Source organism: Larimichthys crocea, chromosome XIII (assembly GCF_000972845.2).
Source record: "Larimichthys crocea isolate SSNF chromosome XIII, L_crocea_2.0, whole genome shotgun sequence".
NCBI lineage: Eukaryota > Metazoa > Chordata > Actinopteri > Sciaenidae > Larimichthys > Larimichthys crocea.
This window is the reverse complement of record NC_040023.1, coordinates 43434099-43451639: the sequence shown is the minus strand read 5'-3', so window position 1 is coordinate 43451639 and position 17541 is coordinate 43434099. Positions and strand designations below refer to the sequence as shown.

General features: G+C 40.5%; 1 protein-coding gene across 1 annotated transcript in view; it reads right to left on the bottom strand.

The window, feature by feature from the left end:
• The window catches only part of angpt1 (angiopoietin 1), a 59629-nt gene extending 42299 nt beyond the window's left edge, over positions 1 to 17330 (bottom strand). The window contains exon 1 of the mRNA XM_027286782.1: positions 16317 to 17330. Within this exon, the coding sequence (XP_027142583.1) occupies positions 16317 to 16733 (417 nt within the window). The 5' untranslated portion in view covers positions 16734 to 17330. The remainder of the gene's footprint in view (positions 1 to 16316) is intronic.
• Between the last annotated feature and the right edge of the window lie 211 nt (positions 17331 to 17541).

Sequence of the window (17541 nt, the reverse complement as noted above, 5' to 3'; positions counted from 1 at the left end):
ATTTTCCATATTCATTTTGTCTAATATGTGTGACCTGTATGGCCTTGTAAATCATTATGCAGCATTAAGATTTTAAAACAGACCACAAATAGTAAAAGACAAAGTGGAAAAAGAGATGTTAAATTCTGATGTGTTGAATTCTTCACATGATTAATGGTCTTCGTTAACGGCTGATTTACTTTAAGTTACAACAATAGAAAACCACAATAAAATAACAAGGCATGCGTTCAAGAAAAATCTGAGTAAATGTGAAAAATGTCTGAGACACAAACTGGCAGAAGTGTGACTAATTTAAGATTCAGTGTAGTTCATGAGGATGAGGTCAAACATCCAAAAGAATAAAAGCTCTGAGACATAAAAGAGAGACTGCATGTAAGTTTCCTTTGGGAAGAAAAATAACATATTTGAAAACATTAATTGGCCGATTTGCTTTTATTACTTATTCTCGGACACAAATTTCACATTTCTGATCTGCGTTTAGCTTTCTTCTGTATAAAAACTAACAGAGGAGAAAGTGCCTGGAGCTCTTTTTAAATGGAAAACTGAAGTGTTGTGTCTACAGGACATACCTTCAGTGATTAACTATGAGCCTTGGGGCTAAACGAATCAGAGAAGGTCGTCTGTAAGATGCAAGATAAAAGCCGGTTTCATCTGAAAAGTCAGATGAGGTATACAAATTAGGTTTTGACATTGTGTTATGAAAAGGATGAAGCATTGAAAAAGAGAAGTGGACACCGTGTTTTGCCTTGAACTTGAGTTCTCCAGCACTCTGGGGACGGTGTGAGGACATCCAACAGAAATGTTTGTTTTTCTTCTATTGTTATTGGTATGGTTGGTGTGGACACTTTTTATCTTTTATTTTTTTTATCTTCTGACCAGATTCCAGTAGCACCAGTATAACTCAAATCATTGACTGCATGTATTATTATGTGGAGGGTTCTTTTAAACCTCAACCTGGTACATTTCATTAATATTGAAATCACCTTCATATGAATGTCCAGATATTCAGAGCTGCAGCAGATTACTGTCAGCTAATACAGAATTAGCTCAGCAGATATAGGTGAGACCAAAGTATAATCCTACTGTAACGTCACCCATTAGTTTGTGGACTGTTTCAAAGCCTTGGGTTGGACATTATGGACGTTGTCGCCTTAGTTTTTCAGAGCCAGAAATGATATTATATTTTGGCAAAAACGTGGAGTTGGTGGATGATGTCCTGCGAACTGGCCTGCAGACTTTGTTTTCAAGGAGGAAAAAAATTGGTGTCTGGTTATAAAAATTCTCATATTACAACTAAACAGTTCACTAAAATATGTTTCTGAAATAGGCAAAGCAGTAACAAAATCTTGATACGTATTTGATCAGCACGGCCTAGTTTGACAGTTTGATCAGAGTTTCGTGAGTCTCTGTTTCCATGTTGTAAAGAGTGGCGGTGTGCCTGGTCACAAACGTTCTCGTATTACAGCTAAACAGTTCTAAAAAAGATGTTTCTGAAAACATTTGAGGCGAGAATTAGGCAACGCAGAACAGAGTCTTGATTCATATTTGATCAGCACTGCCTAGTTTGACTGTTTGATCTGAGCTTCGTGTGAGCCTGCTGTGTTGAATCTAGCGACCATGTGACAATAAACTCAAGAAGCAACTGTTTACTGAGGACGTGCAATTGTCGAGGCCAATGGCATTGCTAAATGGGGCCATTAGACAGAATGCAGGTTTAAGACACTTCCACGTTGCCTTTACATCACAGACGAGGCAGTTCAGTCCACTAATCATGCTGTCAAAAGGAGCTAATTCACCAAGATAGATGTGAAAATATTGGAAGAGCGAGAGGCAGACTGGGCATCAAAAAGGCAGCAGGGAGGAGCAGTGTGTAGAGCCACAAAATTTCATCACATCAAACTCTGAATTACGGAGTTGGTAATTGTTGGGAGTGTCTTAAGTGTTACAATGTAAAGAGGTAAAGTCTTGTGGCTTTGAACACTGAATGCTGTTTCTGGTTAAACAAAAATGATCTTACCCTTCAATCTCCGTAGGAATCCGTTCCATAACGTTGTCAGACACTTACTCACTCATAACAATCTGAGCCTGTGACTGGCAAACACCCTTTAAAACTCTTTAATAGGTGTAATTTGGCAGTGCTCAATAGCCAGTTTCTCTTCTGCCATCTGCAGCACTCTTTCTCAATACTGGATCAGTGACAAATTTTTTTTTGTCATTTTTAGTGACCCTCAAATTTCCATTCCCTTAGTGTAATCAAAAACAAAATTAATTATAGACCCATGTCTGATATACAGATCATTTGTAGCACCATAATGCTTGTTGTCTCCTTTGGATGGAGCAGTACCCCCTAAAAAAAGTACTAAAGAACGAATCTGACTCCATCTAAGACAATCCTGCCTCAAACGCTGTACTAAGTTCTATTATATAACTAAGTTATATTTCTTTCATGTTTGCTTCATATCTCAAATAGACAACAATGTTTTCGAGATAATCTCGATTTTAAATGAAAATAAAAACAGTGCAACGTAAGCATGTACATTTTCAAAAATCCTCAGTTACAGTCCTGCTCTCTAATGTCAAAAGGGGCCCAAAAATTACTCCAATTAATTATGCGGATCTGGCCGTATGGGAGAGGAAGTACTTGCATTCACCCAAGACATGGGAATGCGTAACGAAAACCAAACAATCAAACAAACTTGGACCTGCTCATTCATCCAGAGGTCTTAAACAGTGAACGCAAGCAGAGAAGCAGTGTATACTTATTGTGACGCGAGTTGTCCAACATGGGAATGTGTCCTCAGGGACGCATCCGTACAGGAATGCCCCTGCCTTTTGGTGTCAGTGCTACCAGGCCATGTCAGTCTGCCCCTTTTTACTGAAATACTACAACCCCATCATCCCACAGAGGGGGCATTTAACATTCAAATATTTGAGATAGCATTCCAGCGTACCCTCTAAACATCACAGCAGGGGATTCCTCTGCCAAAAAGCTGCAGGAATAGATGCAAAAGGACATGTGTTATTTTAAGCTCAGCCATGACAGAAACATATGCATACTGTTGTGTGTTAAACCTCCTAGCCGGGCAAAACTTTGGGGGAAAAATGGTTCCAGTGTTCCAGTTTGTGTGCCAGCACTACTATCTATCAAGCTGGATGTCTCTTCTAATCAAAACGAATGGGTATTTAATGACAGGGGCTGTTTCCTTCAACGTCAAATCCCTGTTTATCTTTCATCCTAACATCCCATTAAGCGAGGTCTGCAGAGTTTAGAAGCCATCCCTGTAGTTGTCCAGGGTTACAATCACCACACAGACTTATAGTTCTTCTCACTTGCTCTCTCTGCCGCTCTCTATATCTCTCTACCTCTCTGTGTTTTGCTCTCCCTCCTTCTTTCTTACAACCTCTGCTTTGCTTCGCTTCTATCACCAAAGACGGACTGACACTATCTCATCAGGTCCAGATTAAGTTACTTACGAGTCATTTTCTACTCTACCATTGTTGCTTTTGCAAGTGCTGAACACACTCTGCACTATATATCATAGCAGTGGCTGCATGAGGCTCTTTTAAGTATGAAGATACATTAAGGCAGTATACTGTAGAGTGTGAGTGTGTGCGTGTTTCCATGTGGGCCCAATTTCCCCTGAGCGATGTTGAACCGACACACAATCCAACCAAAGGAGATGAGCAGGAAGACGGTGCGCAGTAGCCTGACTAAGATCTCCACATTGAACTGCTTCAGTCTGACCTGTGGTTCATCACGGCTGCTTGTGAGCAGGAAAATAGAAGTTGGTGTTAATGTGCAGCTCGTAGCTACAATTGAATCACTGCCATAGTGCAACATTAGAAAGATTTTCTGCTGTGTGACCCTCCAGCCGATGATGGATGGAAAGGCTGATAACATGCATGCATGGTTGCATGTCTTTGTGTGTTGCTCTTTCTAGAAAAGCTGCAGGATAAATACGTGAGTCATGCATCGAAAATTAGCTGAAATGAGCATGGACCATCTGACTGTACGATTTGTCACTGACAATCATGTTTGAATCGTTTACAGCAGATTTCTGCCAGGCCAAGATTCTGAATAAGACAGCAAAAAAGAAAAGGAAGATTTCGACATAGATGACACAAAATGTAATGTATGTATAATCCCTGGCCTTTCATGTGTCCAGGTTTATGTTTATTTTTGCATTTTTTAGCCTGGAGTGCGCAAGATGTGTGTATAAACACAGACGAAAGCAATGGATGGATCAAATTCTCAAAACCAGTGCAACTAAACCAAGATCATTTTGTTCAGACTTCAAAGCAGAACAACCTTGCGCATCACACAGGAATTCCCACAGACCTCCACAACATCAACCATACTTAAGAACAAAGACATATCTCTGCCAAACACACTCTTACCATCTCATCCATGTGCCCCAGGAGGGAGAATATGCTGCAAGTAGCATGAGATTATTAGAAATATGTACTCATTGTTTTGTGCTTTGGTGATCAACAGTTTTCCAATCTCACCTCCAGGTCAGTTCAGTGGAGCTTTTGATCATATCACATGCTCACCATCAATTGCCATGGAATTATGGGTGTTCAGATTTCATCTTTCCATTTTTATGAGGAATTTAAGGACTTCCTGATCATGTTGGCTAAAATGTACTTAATAGACCTTTGAGTAAGATTTTTTTCCCTGCTGTTCCAGAGATTAATAAGGAACTTTGAAACTGAACTTGAACATGAATGTGAGGTCCTCTTCAGTGCTCTAATAACTAGAAATGTGAACATCTAAACGTCATGATCATGTGATACTAGCCAAGTCAGAAACAGCTACTCATAAGCGGACCTTGAGATTGTTGAAATATTTAACAGTTCTCCATACTCCCAACATGCAACATACTGCAGGTTGGTATCCCTGTAGCAATTTCTTGACTGTCTAGTAAGACAGGCGGTGATAAATCAGGTGACTTTTTAAGAACAAGAAAGTCTGCAGGAGGAGGCAGGTTGGATACATCAAACACTCTTTAGCCAGTTTAACCGCTGTTTGTGTTGTTGCTGTGGTAACCAAAGTAAATACTTCTTTCATGAACTCCTGTACCGTTATGTCAGGTAAGTAACATGATGATCTTTTCCTAAAACTAAGGAAGTTGTCCATCTATCCATTTTCCATAACCACTTATCCTTATCAGGGTCGTGGGAGGCTGGAGCCGGGCTACACCCTGGACACAGTCAGCAGTTCTTCACAGGGCTAACACTTACAAATAACCTCTTTAAGGAACGCCTAAATCTCTATTTTCTATAGCTTTATTTTGAAAGTCTAACTGGACGTGGCATGTTTATTTATTTCATTATGAATTACTATATTAAAGCAAAAATTGTTTGGTTTGACCAACTATTAATGATGTGTCTTATACTGCTCTCAACACCATGCATCACTAAGATGTATATATCTATGTTCATAACAGGAGTGCTGTTTGACAGTGGCTGAGTAAATGTGACAGCCTCTCTTCTGTCTGGACTTCACCTCATGAATGTATCCGGTCCAGAGAAGTAACATCTCATCTGATCCTTTACAGGCCATCAGTTAAGCTGAAGGTCCTTTCACCCAAACACAGACTCACGTGTACTTCAAACAATGTCATGCACTAACACATGTGCAGAAATGGACATTAGTGTGACAAAGATTTGTCTGTATACACATTCAGAAATACACACACACACACACACACACACACAGGCCTCTGGAGGATTAGCCCATCCATCTCAGAACCACTGCAAACATGTCAATTTAAATAAACATCAGGAACCATTTGTAAGCGTTTGTATTTTGGTTGTAAACCCAGACCAAAAAGCACATCCATCTGTTCAATCCACAACAGATTTATGAGCCAGTTCCTGTTAAGCTGCACACTGTCAGCTACTGCAATACAGATGTACTTCAGGGAAGAGTTAACTGCAAGAATACAATACTTTGAATATTTATTTACTAAACAAGTTAAAATCAATTATGAACAATGTAATAAGATAACAAAACAACCACATTTGACAGCCACCTCCTGAGCCTACAGTAAATATTCACTCACCTCAGATAAAACTTAAAAGTTTGAATAGAGAATTGTTGTCATGATGTCTTGGATGGTGCAAACAGATGACTCTCAGAATCATGAAATAAATGCTTGCACACAACTGAAACACATGTCATGACACCATTTGACTGATTATATAATCTTTACTGGCCATGTTTATCTGGTTCTGTCATCCATAGTGTGCAGCGTGCCCCTGTAGACAACAGCTTGATGCAACAGCCATGAATGAACATGACAATACACATATTGCTATAAAAGCTTTGACTATCTAACTGGATGGTGAAATTAAGTATTAAAAACACAAAATCAAGGAAAATAAGGACCATTCAATTTTTATGCTCATTTTCATTTATGTTTCTTGGAATTAGTAATAGTCCGATATACTGGATCAGCACTGGTAAAGCACCAAAACTGACCTCAAAGCTGCTCTTTTTATATTGACAGTGGATCAATGATCAGATGTCTGTGAAAGGGGTTGCTCTTAGTGACTTCCACTTTCCAGTTTTGTGGGTGTCAGCACCCACCAGTCTTTTTTTTTTTTTTTTTTTCAGCAAAGACTCTGATAGACCTACTGTCAAAGCTATCTGTTCAGCACCAAGCAGACCAGACTGACAATCTTAGTAACTAGCATGCAATCATAGTAGAGAATTTAGTGGAGCAGCTAAAGAGTATGATTTTTTTTGCTCAGGAGCTGGTTGAGACCAAAGCAGAGCTAAAAGGAGAGTAAATATTGAATTAAATGTTAAAGTGTGCACACGAGTCCAAATTAATGTCAATGCTGTGGTGTGTCTGCTGGATTTTTACACTAAAATCTGCCTAAAAATAATATGTGTTACATATTATACATATGATGTGTTACAGCCTCATGTTATTTTACTAATTCACGGATAATCTAAATCCACTTTCCACGTTCACAAATCCACAAGTAAATACATTGTCTGTAGTGAATACCATGGGTTTATGAATCAGAAACATGCATCCTCAGTCTGAATCATAGCATGCGATACAAACAGCGTACAGCAGGTGTTTTCCATCAGCTAGTCACCTGCCATGACATCAGCCAATGGGATGTCACCGAAAGTGCAACACACTGAAAAGATAAAAGAAATGTGGTGAATGGTCAAAAACATTTTTATTTTATGAGGACTTTTGACTCGTGCTGGACTATGTTTTAAGCGTGTTATTTTCAGACAGTGGCAGTCTCTTTGCCAGCTCCAGCTCTGGTATTGTATGGAATGTGAGAAGCCTGGCTCTGGTCCCAGACAAGCCAAACACAGCTCTGGACATGGTTAGGAGTGTGTTTTCAAAACAGATTTGACGGTGTGCGTGCATGTGTGTCTATATCTTTTTTTGTCTTCGTACGTGTATGTGCATGTGTGAGCAGGACGAACGAGGTGTCTCACCAATCAAAGCACTTAACCGATAAACCGAGATCCGACACGCTCGATTTGTCAGAGCCGCCCACAGAAAACAGAGACGCTATAAGCTATAATCAGCCTACCATTCTGCATAGTTCCAGACTGTCTACCTTCAAGATGTGTGTCTCAAATCATAAGTTAATAAATCACACAATATACACCCACACCAAACGACAAAAGAAGATTAAATAAATAAGTGAGGTCATTCCTGGATGTGACTCGGAGGTTTAAAGAGCAAGTGGCTCCTATCCCGCCACCACAAAAACAAAATAAAAACAATGGAGCCAACCATTAGTCATTTCAAGATCTATTTGGCCCACTCTGTGAGGGGGTGAAAATGTTTCTTCCAGTATCTTACACTCTGTCCCCATCGCCTTCTCTCTCTCTCTTCACCTTTATTTGTTCCTGTCACCAGTTTTCCAACCCTCTGACTGCTTTTACAGCCCATTTCTTCTTCTTTTATCTCTTTAAACCATCTGACTGCGATTCTTTTTGTTTCTTCAATTCGAAACCATGGCAACGCTCGATCCACAGGGCTGAACTCCAAAAAAAAAAAGGTGAAACTGCTCTGTCCCCCTGGAACCTCTGGAAGGCTCCCAGCGTTAACAGACAAAGACATCCTCTCAAAAAGCAACATCTGTTGGGGAGAGTCAAAGAGACGCTGCGGGGAGAGACGGCCTCAGAGGCAGCATGTGGGGAAGCTTCAGGAATTTTTCTCCCCCACTTCACAGACTTTACAGAATGAACTTTGGGATTGATAATTGACAGATACAAGGGGATCAAACAACTGCACTTGAAAATTGGATGAAAATGAAGCATGTAGGGCAGCACAACTCAACCACAGTGTATTCTGATTTTTCATTCCCTTGCTTCGTGCCAGAACCAGCAACACAAGACATGCATGTTTTCTCACTGTTATCTTTTCCTGGAAGTAAAGCACACTGACACATTATTGTAAATCCACGCTACGTAGACGTCCTGCGGTATCCACTGTGCGGAGCTCAAATTCTCCAACACAGTTTTGTTTTTCAGGGCCGTTTCAGTTCCCCTGACCTTCATCATACCTTGATTTACAGCACACGACCAAACCGAACCTGAAGTCTGCAGGAAAATAAATAGCAGCAGATACGGGTGAGTAATATTATCATCTACTCTGTTTATCAAGAGTCATTATAAAACCAAAATACAACAAAGATAACAGCCAGCTCTGCCACTGAAATAAGTTCAAACACAGTTGTGATTTGCTGCACAGGCTATGATAACACCACATCACTTCCCTGTTAACCGCATGCACAGACTGGCTATAATGGCTAATGTTTCTCTCTATCTCAGCTATTGCTATCTCATATTTGGCTCATAATCATTCAACCTCAGTAGTGGCAGAGATACAGCCATGAACCTTGTCCTTTTGGCAACTCTTCTGACCAAAACTTACACTCTCAGTACTAATGACGTCCACTTCCCTGCCCAAAAAAATATTATTTATTCTCATTCTTTTGCTCTCATTTCAACCATTTTATAATAACATACTGAAATACCACAGTAGAATTAAATATCTAAACATCACTTGCATACCTTAGCAACACACTGCAGAGTGCTCACATTCATAATAAAGCAAGGCTGCTATAATCAACATTTTTATATCAACATGGATTCATATAATAGCTTGTGCTGACAAACCCACAGATAATTATCAGCTAACTCTGCAGCTACCCACAGCTCTACTGAATGCTTTAGCATCTTTTCGATGATTATTTTGGATTAATCTCCCACAACTTTCATTTTTTGGTTCTCACTGTGCCATCAGTGGCTGTTTTCTGCCTGTCCAATCAGGGGTGTAGCACTAAATTCTCCCTGGCTATTTCTTCTCATATATTTATGATCCCACCTCACATGAGAGCTGTGAATGTCCCCTTTTCCTTACGTTGGGCTATTTGTCTCTAGGATATTTGCTGTTTGTTCTGGCGTTTTTATTAAAATATCTATCTGTCATCAACATAAGCTTTCAGAAGAGGGGTTAGTGTTTATTGCAATAGGAGGCACGCTGGTTTCACTTTTTGGCACGTTAAAATCAGAAGCTGAATTGAATTGATTCAATGTTGAAATTCCATCAGAATCATCATTGGTTGAGGTTGAATAATTACTGATAAAGTAAACAGTGATTTAATGTTGATTCAGTGTTGATTCAGTGTCTGTCTGCTTTCTGGGAATTGGTTGAATTAATGTTATTACAATGTGGGTTCAATGATAAAACAGTGATTAATTTTAAGTTGAACTAACATTTATGTCTGTCTAGATCTATTTTTCATCATTAAAATAACATTATTTCAGGGTGAAAACCTGATAAAAAAAATCAAAGTTTTATTTCAATGTTGAGCAACATTGATTCAATTCAACAGTTTCGTTGATGCATCAGCACTGTTTCAATGTTGATTCAATGTTGGCCTGCTATCTGGGTGGTTAGTGGTTAGATAATGTGTCAATTTTGGTTTCATAGCTTGTTTGGCTGCCTCCAAATGGGCTAAAAAAAAATCAATTAACGCAGGCAAACAGATCACTTTCATACCTGAGTGACATGCTGCAGAGCACTCACATTCACAAAACCTCCAGCAACCAAACGAAGAAAAATTGGTGCCATTAAGGGGAGTGAATATACTCGAGGGCACATAGAAACACAAACCTATCAGAGGAAGCTCTCAGTTTATCCCACAGACGCATCAGTGGGTGCCAAGCTACAAGGCTAGCTACAGTGTTTTCAGAAGGGATACATAAATCTTGGTTACCCAAATGTATAACCTTGTAATTAAAACAAAATAAATCCCCATAAAGTACTCACCAGAGAGTGATTCACTCAGATGAATGATGGAAAAAGAGCCACATGCTTGCGTTATAGGTGTAGTAAGTTAAACTAGACAAATTCAAGACACAGTTAATTTAACCAAGAAATTTTCTTCTTCATTTATTGAGCTGTAAAGAGAAATATGTGTCTGCCCAATATCAAACCTACCAGCATGTTTGAGGCCACCGGCTGCACTGAAATATGATTTCTGGAAAAAAGGGGGTCTCAAAACAAAGTGGCTTGCCATATTGAGCATGACAAAACTACTAAATGCCCCTTTTCCTGAGGAACATTAAGAACACTGGGCTCCATTTTCACATCCATGTGGAAATACTGTGGCACAGCCGTAATGCTTTCCCTTATTCCCATGACATGCTAAGCAGAAAGCTCAGTTTCCTTTTCACGTTCATTCACAGTGAAAGTACGTCCAAGACAACTTCTCTGGAAGCTGTTATTCTAGTGTCCTTCAGCAATCTCCATGGTTTCCTTTTTATAAGTTTCGGGGTCAGGAAGGAAGAGCTTTTTATTCCTCTGAGCATTTCCTAGCCTTCTGCATCATCCGATTGTTAGTTTTGGCCCACATTATCAGTGAAAATAAACTCTCAAAGAGGCAGTCACCCCTAAAATAGATAGGTTTCTCTTTGGATCTCCAGACATTCTGTGTGGCCCTCTGATAGCATTAAGTAGAGAAACATATTCACCCTTTCTCGTATGAACTCTCAGTATGTAAGGGAAACAAGCTGCTGCCCACATGGCGCTGTATCCTTTTTAAACCAGTTTATGTAGAACAGCCATGTTCGTCGAGATGCAGAATGATGGGAATTTCACAGGGATAAGACACAGCCGATAGTTTCCCCCCCTCCTTTGGTTCAACAGCTTAGTTTGGCACAAGCCATCCCTCTCCAGAAACTCTCAACCACTTTTTACTGTCTCCACCAGGAGGGAAATGTGAAGATCTATTACTTTCACTCCCAATTGCAGAAACAGAATTTGGCTTTCAAAACTTCGATCTGTGCCAAATTTTCATTGTCCTTGAAAATAATAGTTAAGCGGATATTCTCAGATGTGCTTCATCTACTTTTTATTTAGTCCAACCTTTTCTTTTATCCCAGATAAGCAATCCGTTCTCATGTTTCCAACAAGAGACTGATCCTCGTTGCCCTTGAGTTCACCAAAACACTAACTGGCACTAAAATCTGATATATTATACCAATCTGTTATTAGCCTTCTTTCTACCTGTGAGTAGAACTCTGTTTCATACTTCAATACTTATTTGGTACTGATGAAAACAAAAGCTAGTATCTGACTTTTAACTGCCTCAAATTGTTGGACAATTATGTCTAATTTAGAAATGTAAGGAGAACTCCTGTGATTATATAGAATGAAACTGATGAATGACAATATGTGTTGGAAGTGTAAAACAGAGGTAGGAACTTCTCTGCACTGTGTATGGGAATGTGCATTAGTGACCCCATTCTGGGGTCACTAATTCTTGTGGACTTCTTGAGTAACTGGTCAGGCTCAGCAATCCCCCTGACTCCTGCTATATGTTTACTAGGGGACAGATTGCAAAAGAACTCTTTCTGTCATCATGGTGGGCTTGTTCACAGCTTCCAGAGTTATTTTCAGACATTGGAAGACTGCTGTATCTCCTAATCTGAAAAACTACACTAATGCAATGGTGGAGACCACATCTTAGGAGTCTATGCTTTACAAACTGTCAGCTAACAAGGAGGATGGGATGACCTCTTGGGATCTTTTTTGGACCAGGACAAGGAGTAATGAAAACTCAGCCTTAGGAATCAGAGACTAAATACAGCACAGCTCTTTTATTTCTTTTGTGGACTGGATTCCCCCATATTTATTTGTTTTTCTTTCATACTGCATTTTCTTATTTTATTTTTATCTGACATGTCTTAATATGTTTATGCCAGACTCCAAAATGTATTATTAATCCTGTACTTATACACTCTAATGTAAGGAGAGTCACAGTATCACTGCCTGTATTTAGTAAAACATATCAGTATATATATATATATTAAAGGTGGACATTGGTGTCCCAGCACTGCTGACAAAAATCTAGTAATAACCATCCTTAACAGTAAGTTTCAGAATCCATTTTAAGATTGTATTCAATGTTTTCCATGGAATAGGTCAACAGTTTGGGAAATATGCTTACTTTATTGTTGAGAGAATATTAATTGCACTAATGTCTGCTCCCATCAAAATTCTTGAGATGAAACTGTTCTGCTTGTTCTAACGTCTAAAAGGCCAAATAGAGCATTTTGTTGCTGTGAAAGCCTGCACACCTTGGAACAACCTTTGGACTAGGTGCTAATAGCTATCTTTCAAGTTCACTCCTTGTCACACTGGTGAGATGGGTTTAATAGAGCTGTGTTTGCAATCTGTCAGCCAATATCTATTTTGAGAGATGGTGCAATGAACGCCTGCTGAATGGTGGCACTGTACATATAGAAAGAAAACAAATGCAAGCACAGATTCACATTATACATCTGCTCCATCCTTATGTTTAGAAAGGTAATAAAATATTTGGCAAAGTTTGGCCATGAGGCTGACATTTCTTATCTCTTTTAAAAAAATTAAGGAGGAAGTGACTGTGGAGATATTTTTTCTAGCATCATGCTAGCTCACCAGTGTATTCTGTGTCATTGGTTGTAGTCCCATTGTGGATGGTTGGTCCAAAATTTTATGTCAGAATTGTGTTGTTTGGTCCACGAAGTATTCTCCGAGTAATGATTATTTTTCTGCTGCTTGTTTTACTCTTAAACCTTAATTTTCAAAGCATCATGGAAATTCTGTTAATAAAGGTGCTGAACAACTAAAGGTTAATGGTTAGTATTGTTTTAAGTAGCTTGTTTCCTGCTGCATTTTCTCTCTGACATCAGAGCCAAGCTTGTCTGAGGCACCTTGCCTTGCAGACAGACCTGGGAAGTAATCCTTGGACAAACACAGGCCACCTTTGACTGGTCAGGAATGTTATCAGGGTCCATATACTCTATCCTGGGTTGAGGAGGGAAAGATCGCAGACTTAAAACACTTCCCCAACAGCTGTTTGCTGCATCACTCTCTCCATCTACCCCCCACACTTGGACTGATCACCCAGGCATGAGGAGGTTCTATCTGCAATAGTCTCCTCCGTCCTTTCGTCTCTTTCATCAGGGCTGGCTGGAGCAACATCAGGGTGAGCTCTCGTTTAGACAAGCAGTAAAAATGCTGGAGTGATTAAGATAGATAGACTGGCCAGGACACTTAATCTTCTGGCCAATGAAAAATGTTAACTGCATCCTGATGTCCCAACCCCCCCATGCTGCGTAATTAGGCTGAATTACCACTGTGTGTTTAAGTGTCCCCTCTGAAATGCCGACTCCAATTCCTCTCTTGTGCTAATCTTTTACTTGTTACTCGTGTTTGTCTGGAGTCTGGATGTATGTTTTTGTAATAACATGCATTGAAAAACAATATCAGTGAATGAAATGTACTCCAACAATGACTACATGATATAATCTTGTCTGTGTTGGATTATTTAAAAATAAAGTCCTATTTGAATTAAAAATATCTGCGTTCCTGCAAAACTCCAAGGTGTCACGAAAGAAGCATGATAACATCAGTGGTGATGGCAGACAGTTTTCATAGGCTCCCCCCTTTTTCTTTTTTACATCGGAGGAGAAAGTTGCTCAAGAGGTCTCATTAGTCAAACCTTCAGTCCACCATCGCTGCCGTTCTGTTTTCATAGTATCACTTGTACTATCACAGACAGATGAGGTCCACTGAGCAAAGATAAAGCCGGTGTTATTTCACCCCTGGCCTTTCTTGACACATGGATAGCTTTTGGGAGCTGTACAGGTTTTTAGACTTCAGACTCAAATACTGAAGTGCTGTAGAGAGTCATTAATAAAAGGTGCGGTATATTTCTTGAATGAGATAAGCGCGTGTTGGTGCTCAGCCCTCTGAGGTCAGTTTTTAACAGCACATTTGTTTGTGTATCTTGTTTGTTTTTATCATTTTCGGCATAAAAAAGTAAATGTACGCCCACAACTACGTCAGAATTGCATTAAACCTTGGCACACACCATTTACAGCAAATTCCTCCTGTGAACTGAGATAAAGTCAGTGATATGCAGTCCACTGATAAGCTGATATTCCACAGATTCTAACCTGTAAACTCAAAATCCTTCTTATACAATATTTCATTTGCATTGGTTTAGTAAGATAAAGGTGGAGCATAGCCTCCAACACTAAACCTCCCTAATTACAAATTCAGTCAACGTCTTGCTGTAACATAGTGTGACCAGCGCCTGGTTAATTGATGAAGAACGATCATTTCCTCCAACCCGAGGAGTGAAAAGTTGACTTTAAGAGTAAATGAAAAGCAGGCACACAGCAGAGTAGCCCAGACGTTTTGGGGAGGACACGCCAACTGCTAATGAATAGTATATTGATGAAGTTCAGGTTAATTTCTCTCAGTTCCATCAGGTGTTATCTGTGTGCACATTTCGTTTCGTGCTGCACCGAGTTGTTTTGCAGGCAAAAATAAACCAGCTTTGAGCAATTAATCACAGACTGAACCTGCTAATCTTATTTGAGAACGTCAATATTGTGGAAAGTGGAGGGGGCGAGTGGAGCCGGTTCTGCCGAATTTAGAAGTTTGTTTATTTGATTCATGTGTTCATTTCAGAGAGATAGTCTCGCTCTCTGTGGAGACACAAAGTCTCAAATCTAAGAAAAGCAGAGTGCTTGCCAAGTTATATCGCTGTATCAGTGATGGCCTCACAGTTTGCAGCTCATTAACATCACAGTAGAACCATATTTGAACATAAACACCTCAGAGACTATAAATAAATTGTAATTTGGTTGTTTGAGGGTAATTAAAGAAGAAGTGAATCAGCATGATTGTTTTATTCTATAGAATAATCAGACAGGTTACAAAGTTTTTTCTTTCATGTGAGTCTGGATTTTCAAGTCATACTCACACGTCCTTGACTTGAATAAATAAAGGGAGCATTCTCTTTCTCTGTCTTTCCTCCTCTGAGTGTCTCTAGGGGCTCTCTCTGACTTCCTGCCATTAAAGAGACAGCCCACTGGAGAACAGGGGGTGACTGACATATAACTACCTCTGCTCTATGACCGAAGCTCTGCACAACTCAACTGGACATCTGTGGAATTTACTCAAAGGGTAGTTTACTCAGAGAAAAACAGAAAGTAAGAAAGAAGTAAGAAAGTAACATGTTTATTGGACGGACGCAGAGCAACACACTCAACCGTCCCAGATGTCTGTGGAGGCTGTGAAATCAGACAGCTGTGTGACATCCAGAACAAAAAGTTCATTTCAGATAATGTACACAGTTACATAACAGCAGAGCAGAGTTGATACAAATTGTGCTCCTAGATTATTAAAGACACATTTTGTTGACCACAATGTATATTCCAGTTTATCCATTAATTTGAGACGTTTACATGAGACTGAGGATGCTGAACATTTTCCCCCTCTTTGGCGCATGTTCTTCATTTTTCGCTTCGTCTGTGTGACAGTCTCAAACTGGTCACACAGAAACAATTGTCAACTTCTAAAGCACATAACCTCTCCTACTGACAAACACTCTGACAAACAATGTGTCGGCCATGAGAAAACAGCAAACACAAGCCCACTTTTGGTCTGAGAGCCTCGACCCGAAACTAAAATAAGTTATCTTGTGAAGCCACAAACAGACACTCTGCGGAGACCACACACCCATCGGAAACACAAATATCTCAACAAACACACCACAGTGTGACCGCTTCAAAAGACACGCATCCAGCCTCATGCAGCCATGTTGTAGATGTGATTCAACACGCAAACCTTTAAACATGCATCTGATTAAAAACTGCATTCCTGGTTCCATCTACCTTAAAGAACATGATATGAACAGCAAACCACTTTGTTAGTCAACTTTGTTAGTGCTGCACTGAAACTGCACACCACCCTGCTTACCTTCTGTAGCCACTGCGTGTAATTCTCCATAATGTGCTCGAGCTGCTGGATCTTCTGGCTGGGAAAGTCTGGCTCAGGTGGCGGAGCATCTCTCTGGAGAGAGTTGGTGTTGGGCTGGGGGCTGCCGGCTTTCGCCTCCCTGCAGGAGCCTCCTCTGCCTCCATCTCCCTCAGGTAGGATGAACGTATAGGTGCACTGGCCATGTTGGATCTTATGAAAGCGCCTGTTGCTGTAATTATTACTACCACTTCCTCCACTACTACTGCTGCTACTGCTACTGCTGCCGCCACCTGTGCTGCTGCTGCTGGTGCTGCTGCTATCCGTCCCTCTCCTCTGCTCCCCACCTCCGCAGTTCACAATCACCAGAAGTGCTGCCAGAGAGACCAAGTGGTGGCCAAAGTTGTACCACAGCATCATATCAGCCTGTGGTAAAGGTTGCAGGTGAGTTGAGTTCTTGTATCTTGAGCTGCTCCTTCTTCACTTTGCTGGATGTTCCCTTCAAAGCTGGATCAATCAACAGTGAAGAACACCGTCAGCCTGGAACATGCGCCATCCATCTTCACATTGGACCTCCGACATCAAAAGCTACTGCTACTACTGAACACTAACACATGCTATGTGTCCAAAAGCTCCTTTAACTTTTGGTTCTGGCAGCAAAAGTTGCACACATCTCCCGCAGAGTGACAGTTTGGTTACAAACCTCAACGTTCGTCCAGTAAATCACAGCCAGACGCAGACTGTGCGCTTGCATTTATCAAAGTGTGCATTTAAAATAGGTGCCGGGTGAGCTGGGATGGTGTCGTCAGACCTCCCCTGGTCTCTCTGCCTTCCCTTCCTCCTCTGCTCTCTGAGTTAACGACTGGGGAGAGTGAGAGTGAGAGAGACTCTGAAGAACATTTCCAAGCTTGCAGCACACTCTGCGCCTGCCCCTCACAGAGCCTGCACAGGAATGTGAGTATGTGTGCACGACCAAGTGTGTGTGTGTGTGTTCTGTGTGTGTGTGTGAGCCTGGCAGAAAAGGGACCCCAGCACAGAGGATGTGCTTAGACTATGAGGATCGGTTTACAGACTCTCTGACTGCAGGCTCGTGTAGTTGACCTGCCTTTTTGTCTGTGTTGACACACACAAAAAAAACTTCTTCACGTGTAAACGTGTGCGTTCAATTTATCCACCCCTGAGATATGAGTCCACTCCTTTCTATACTGGATCATGGCAGGTGCTATGT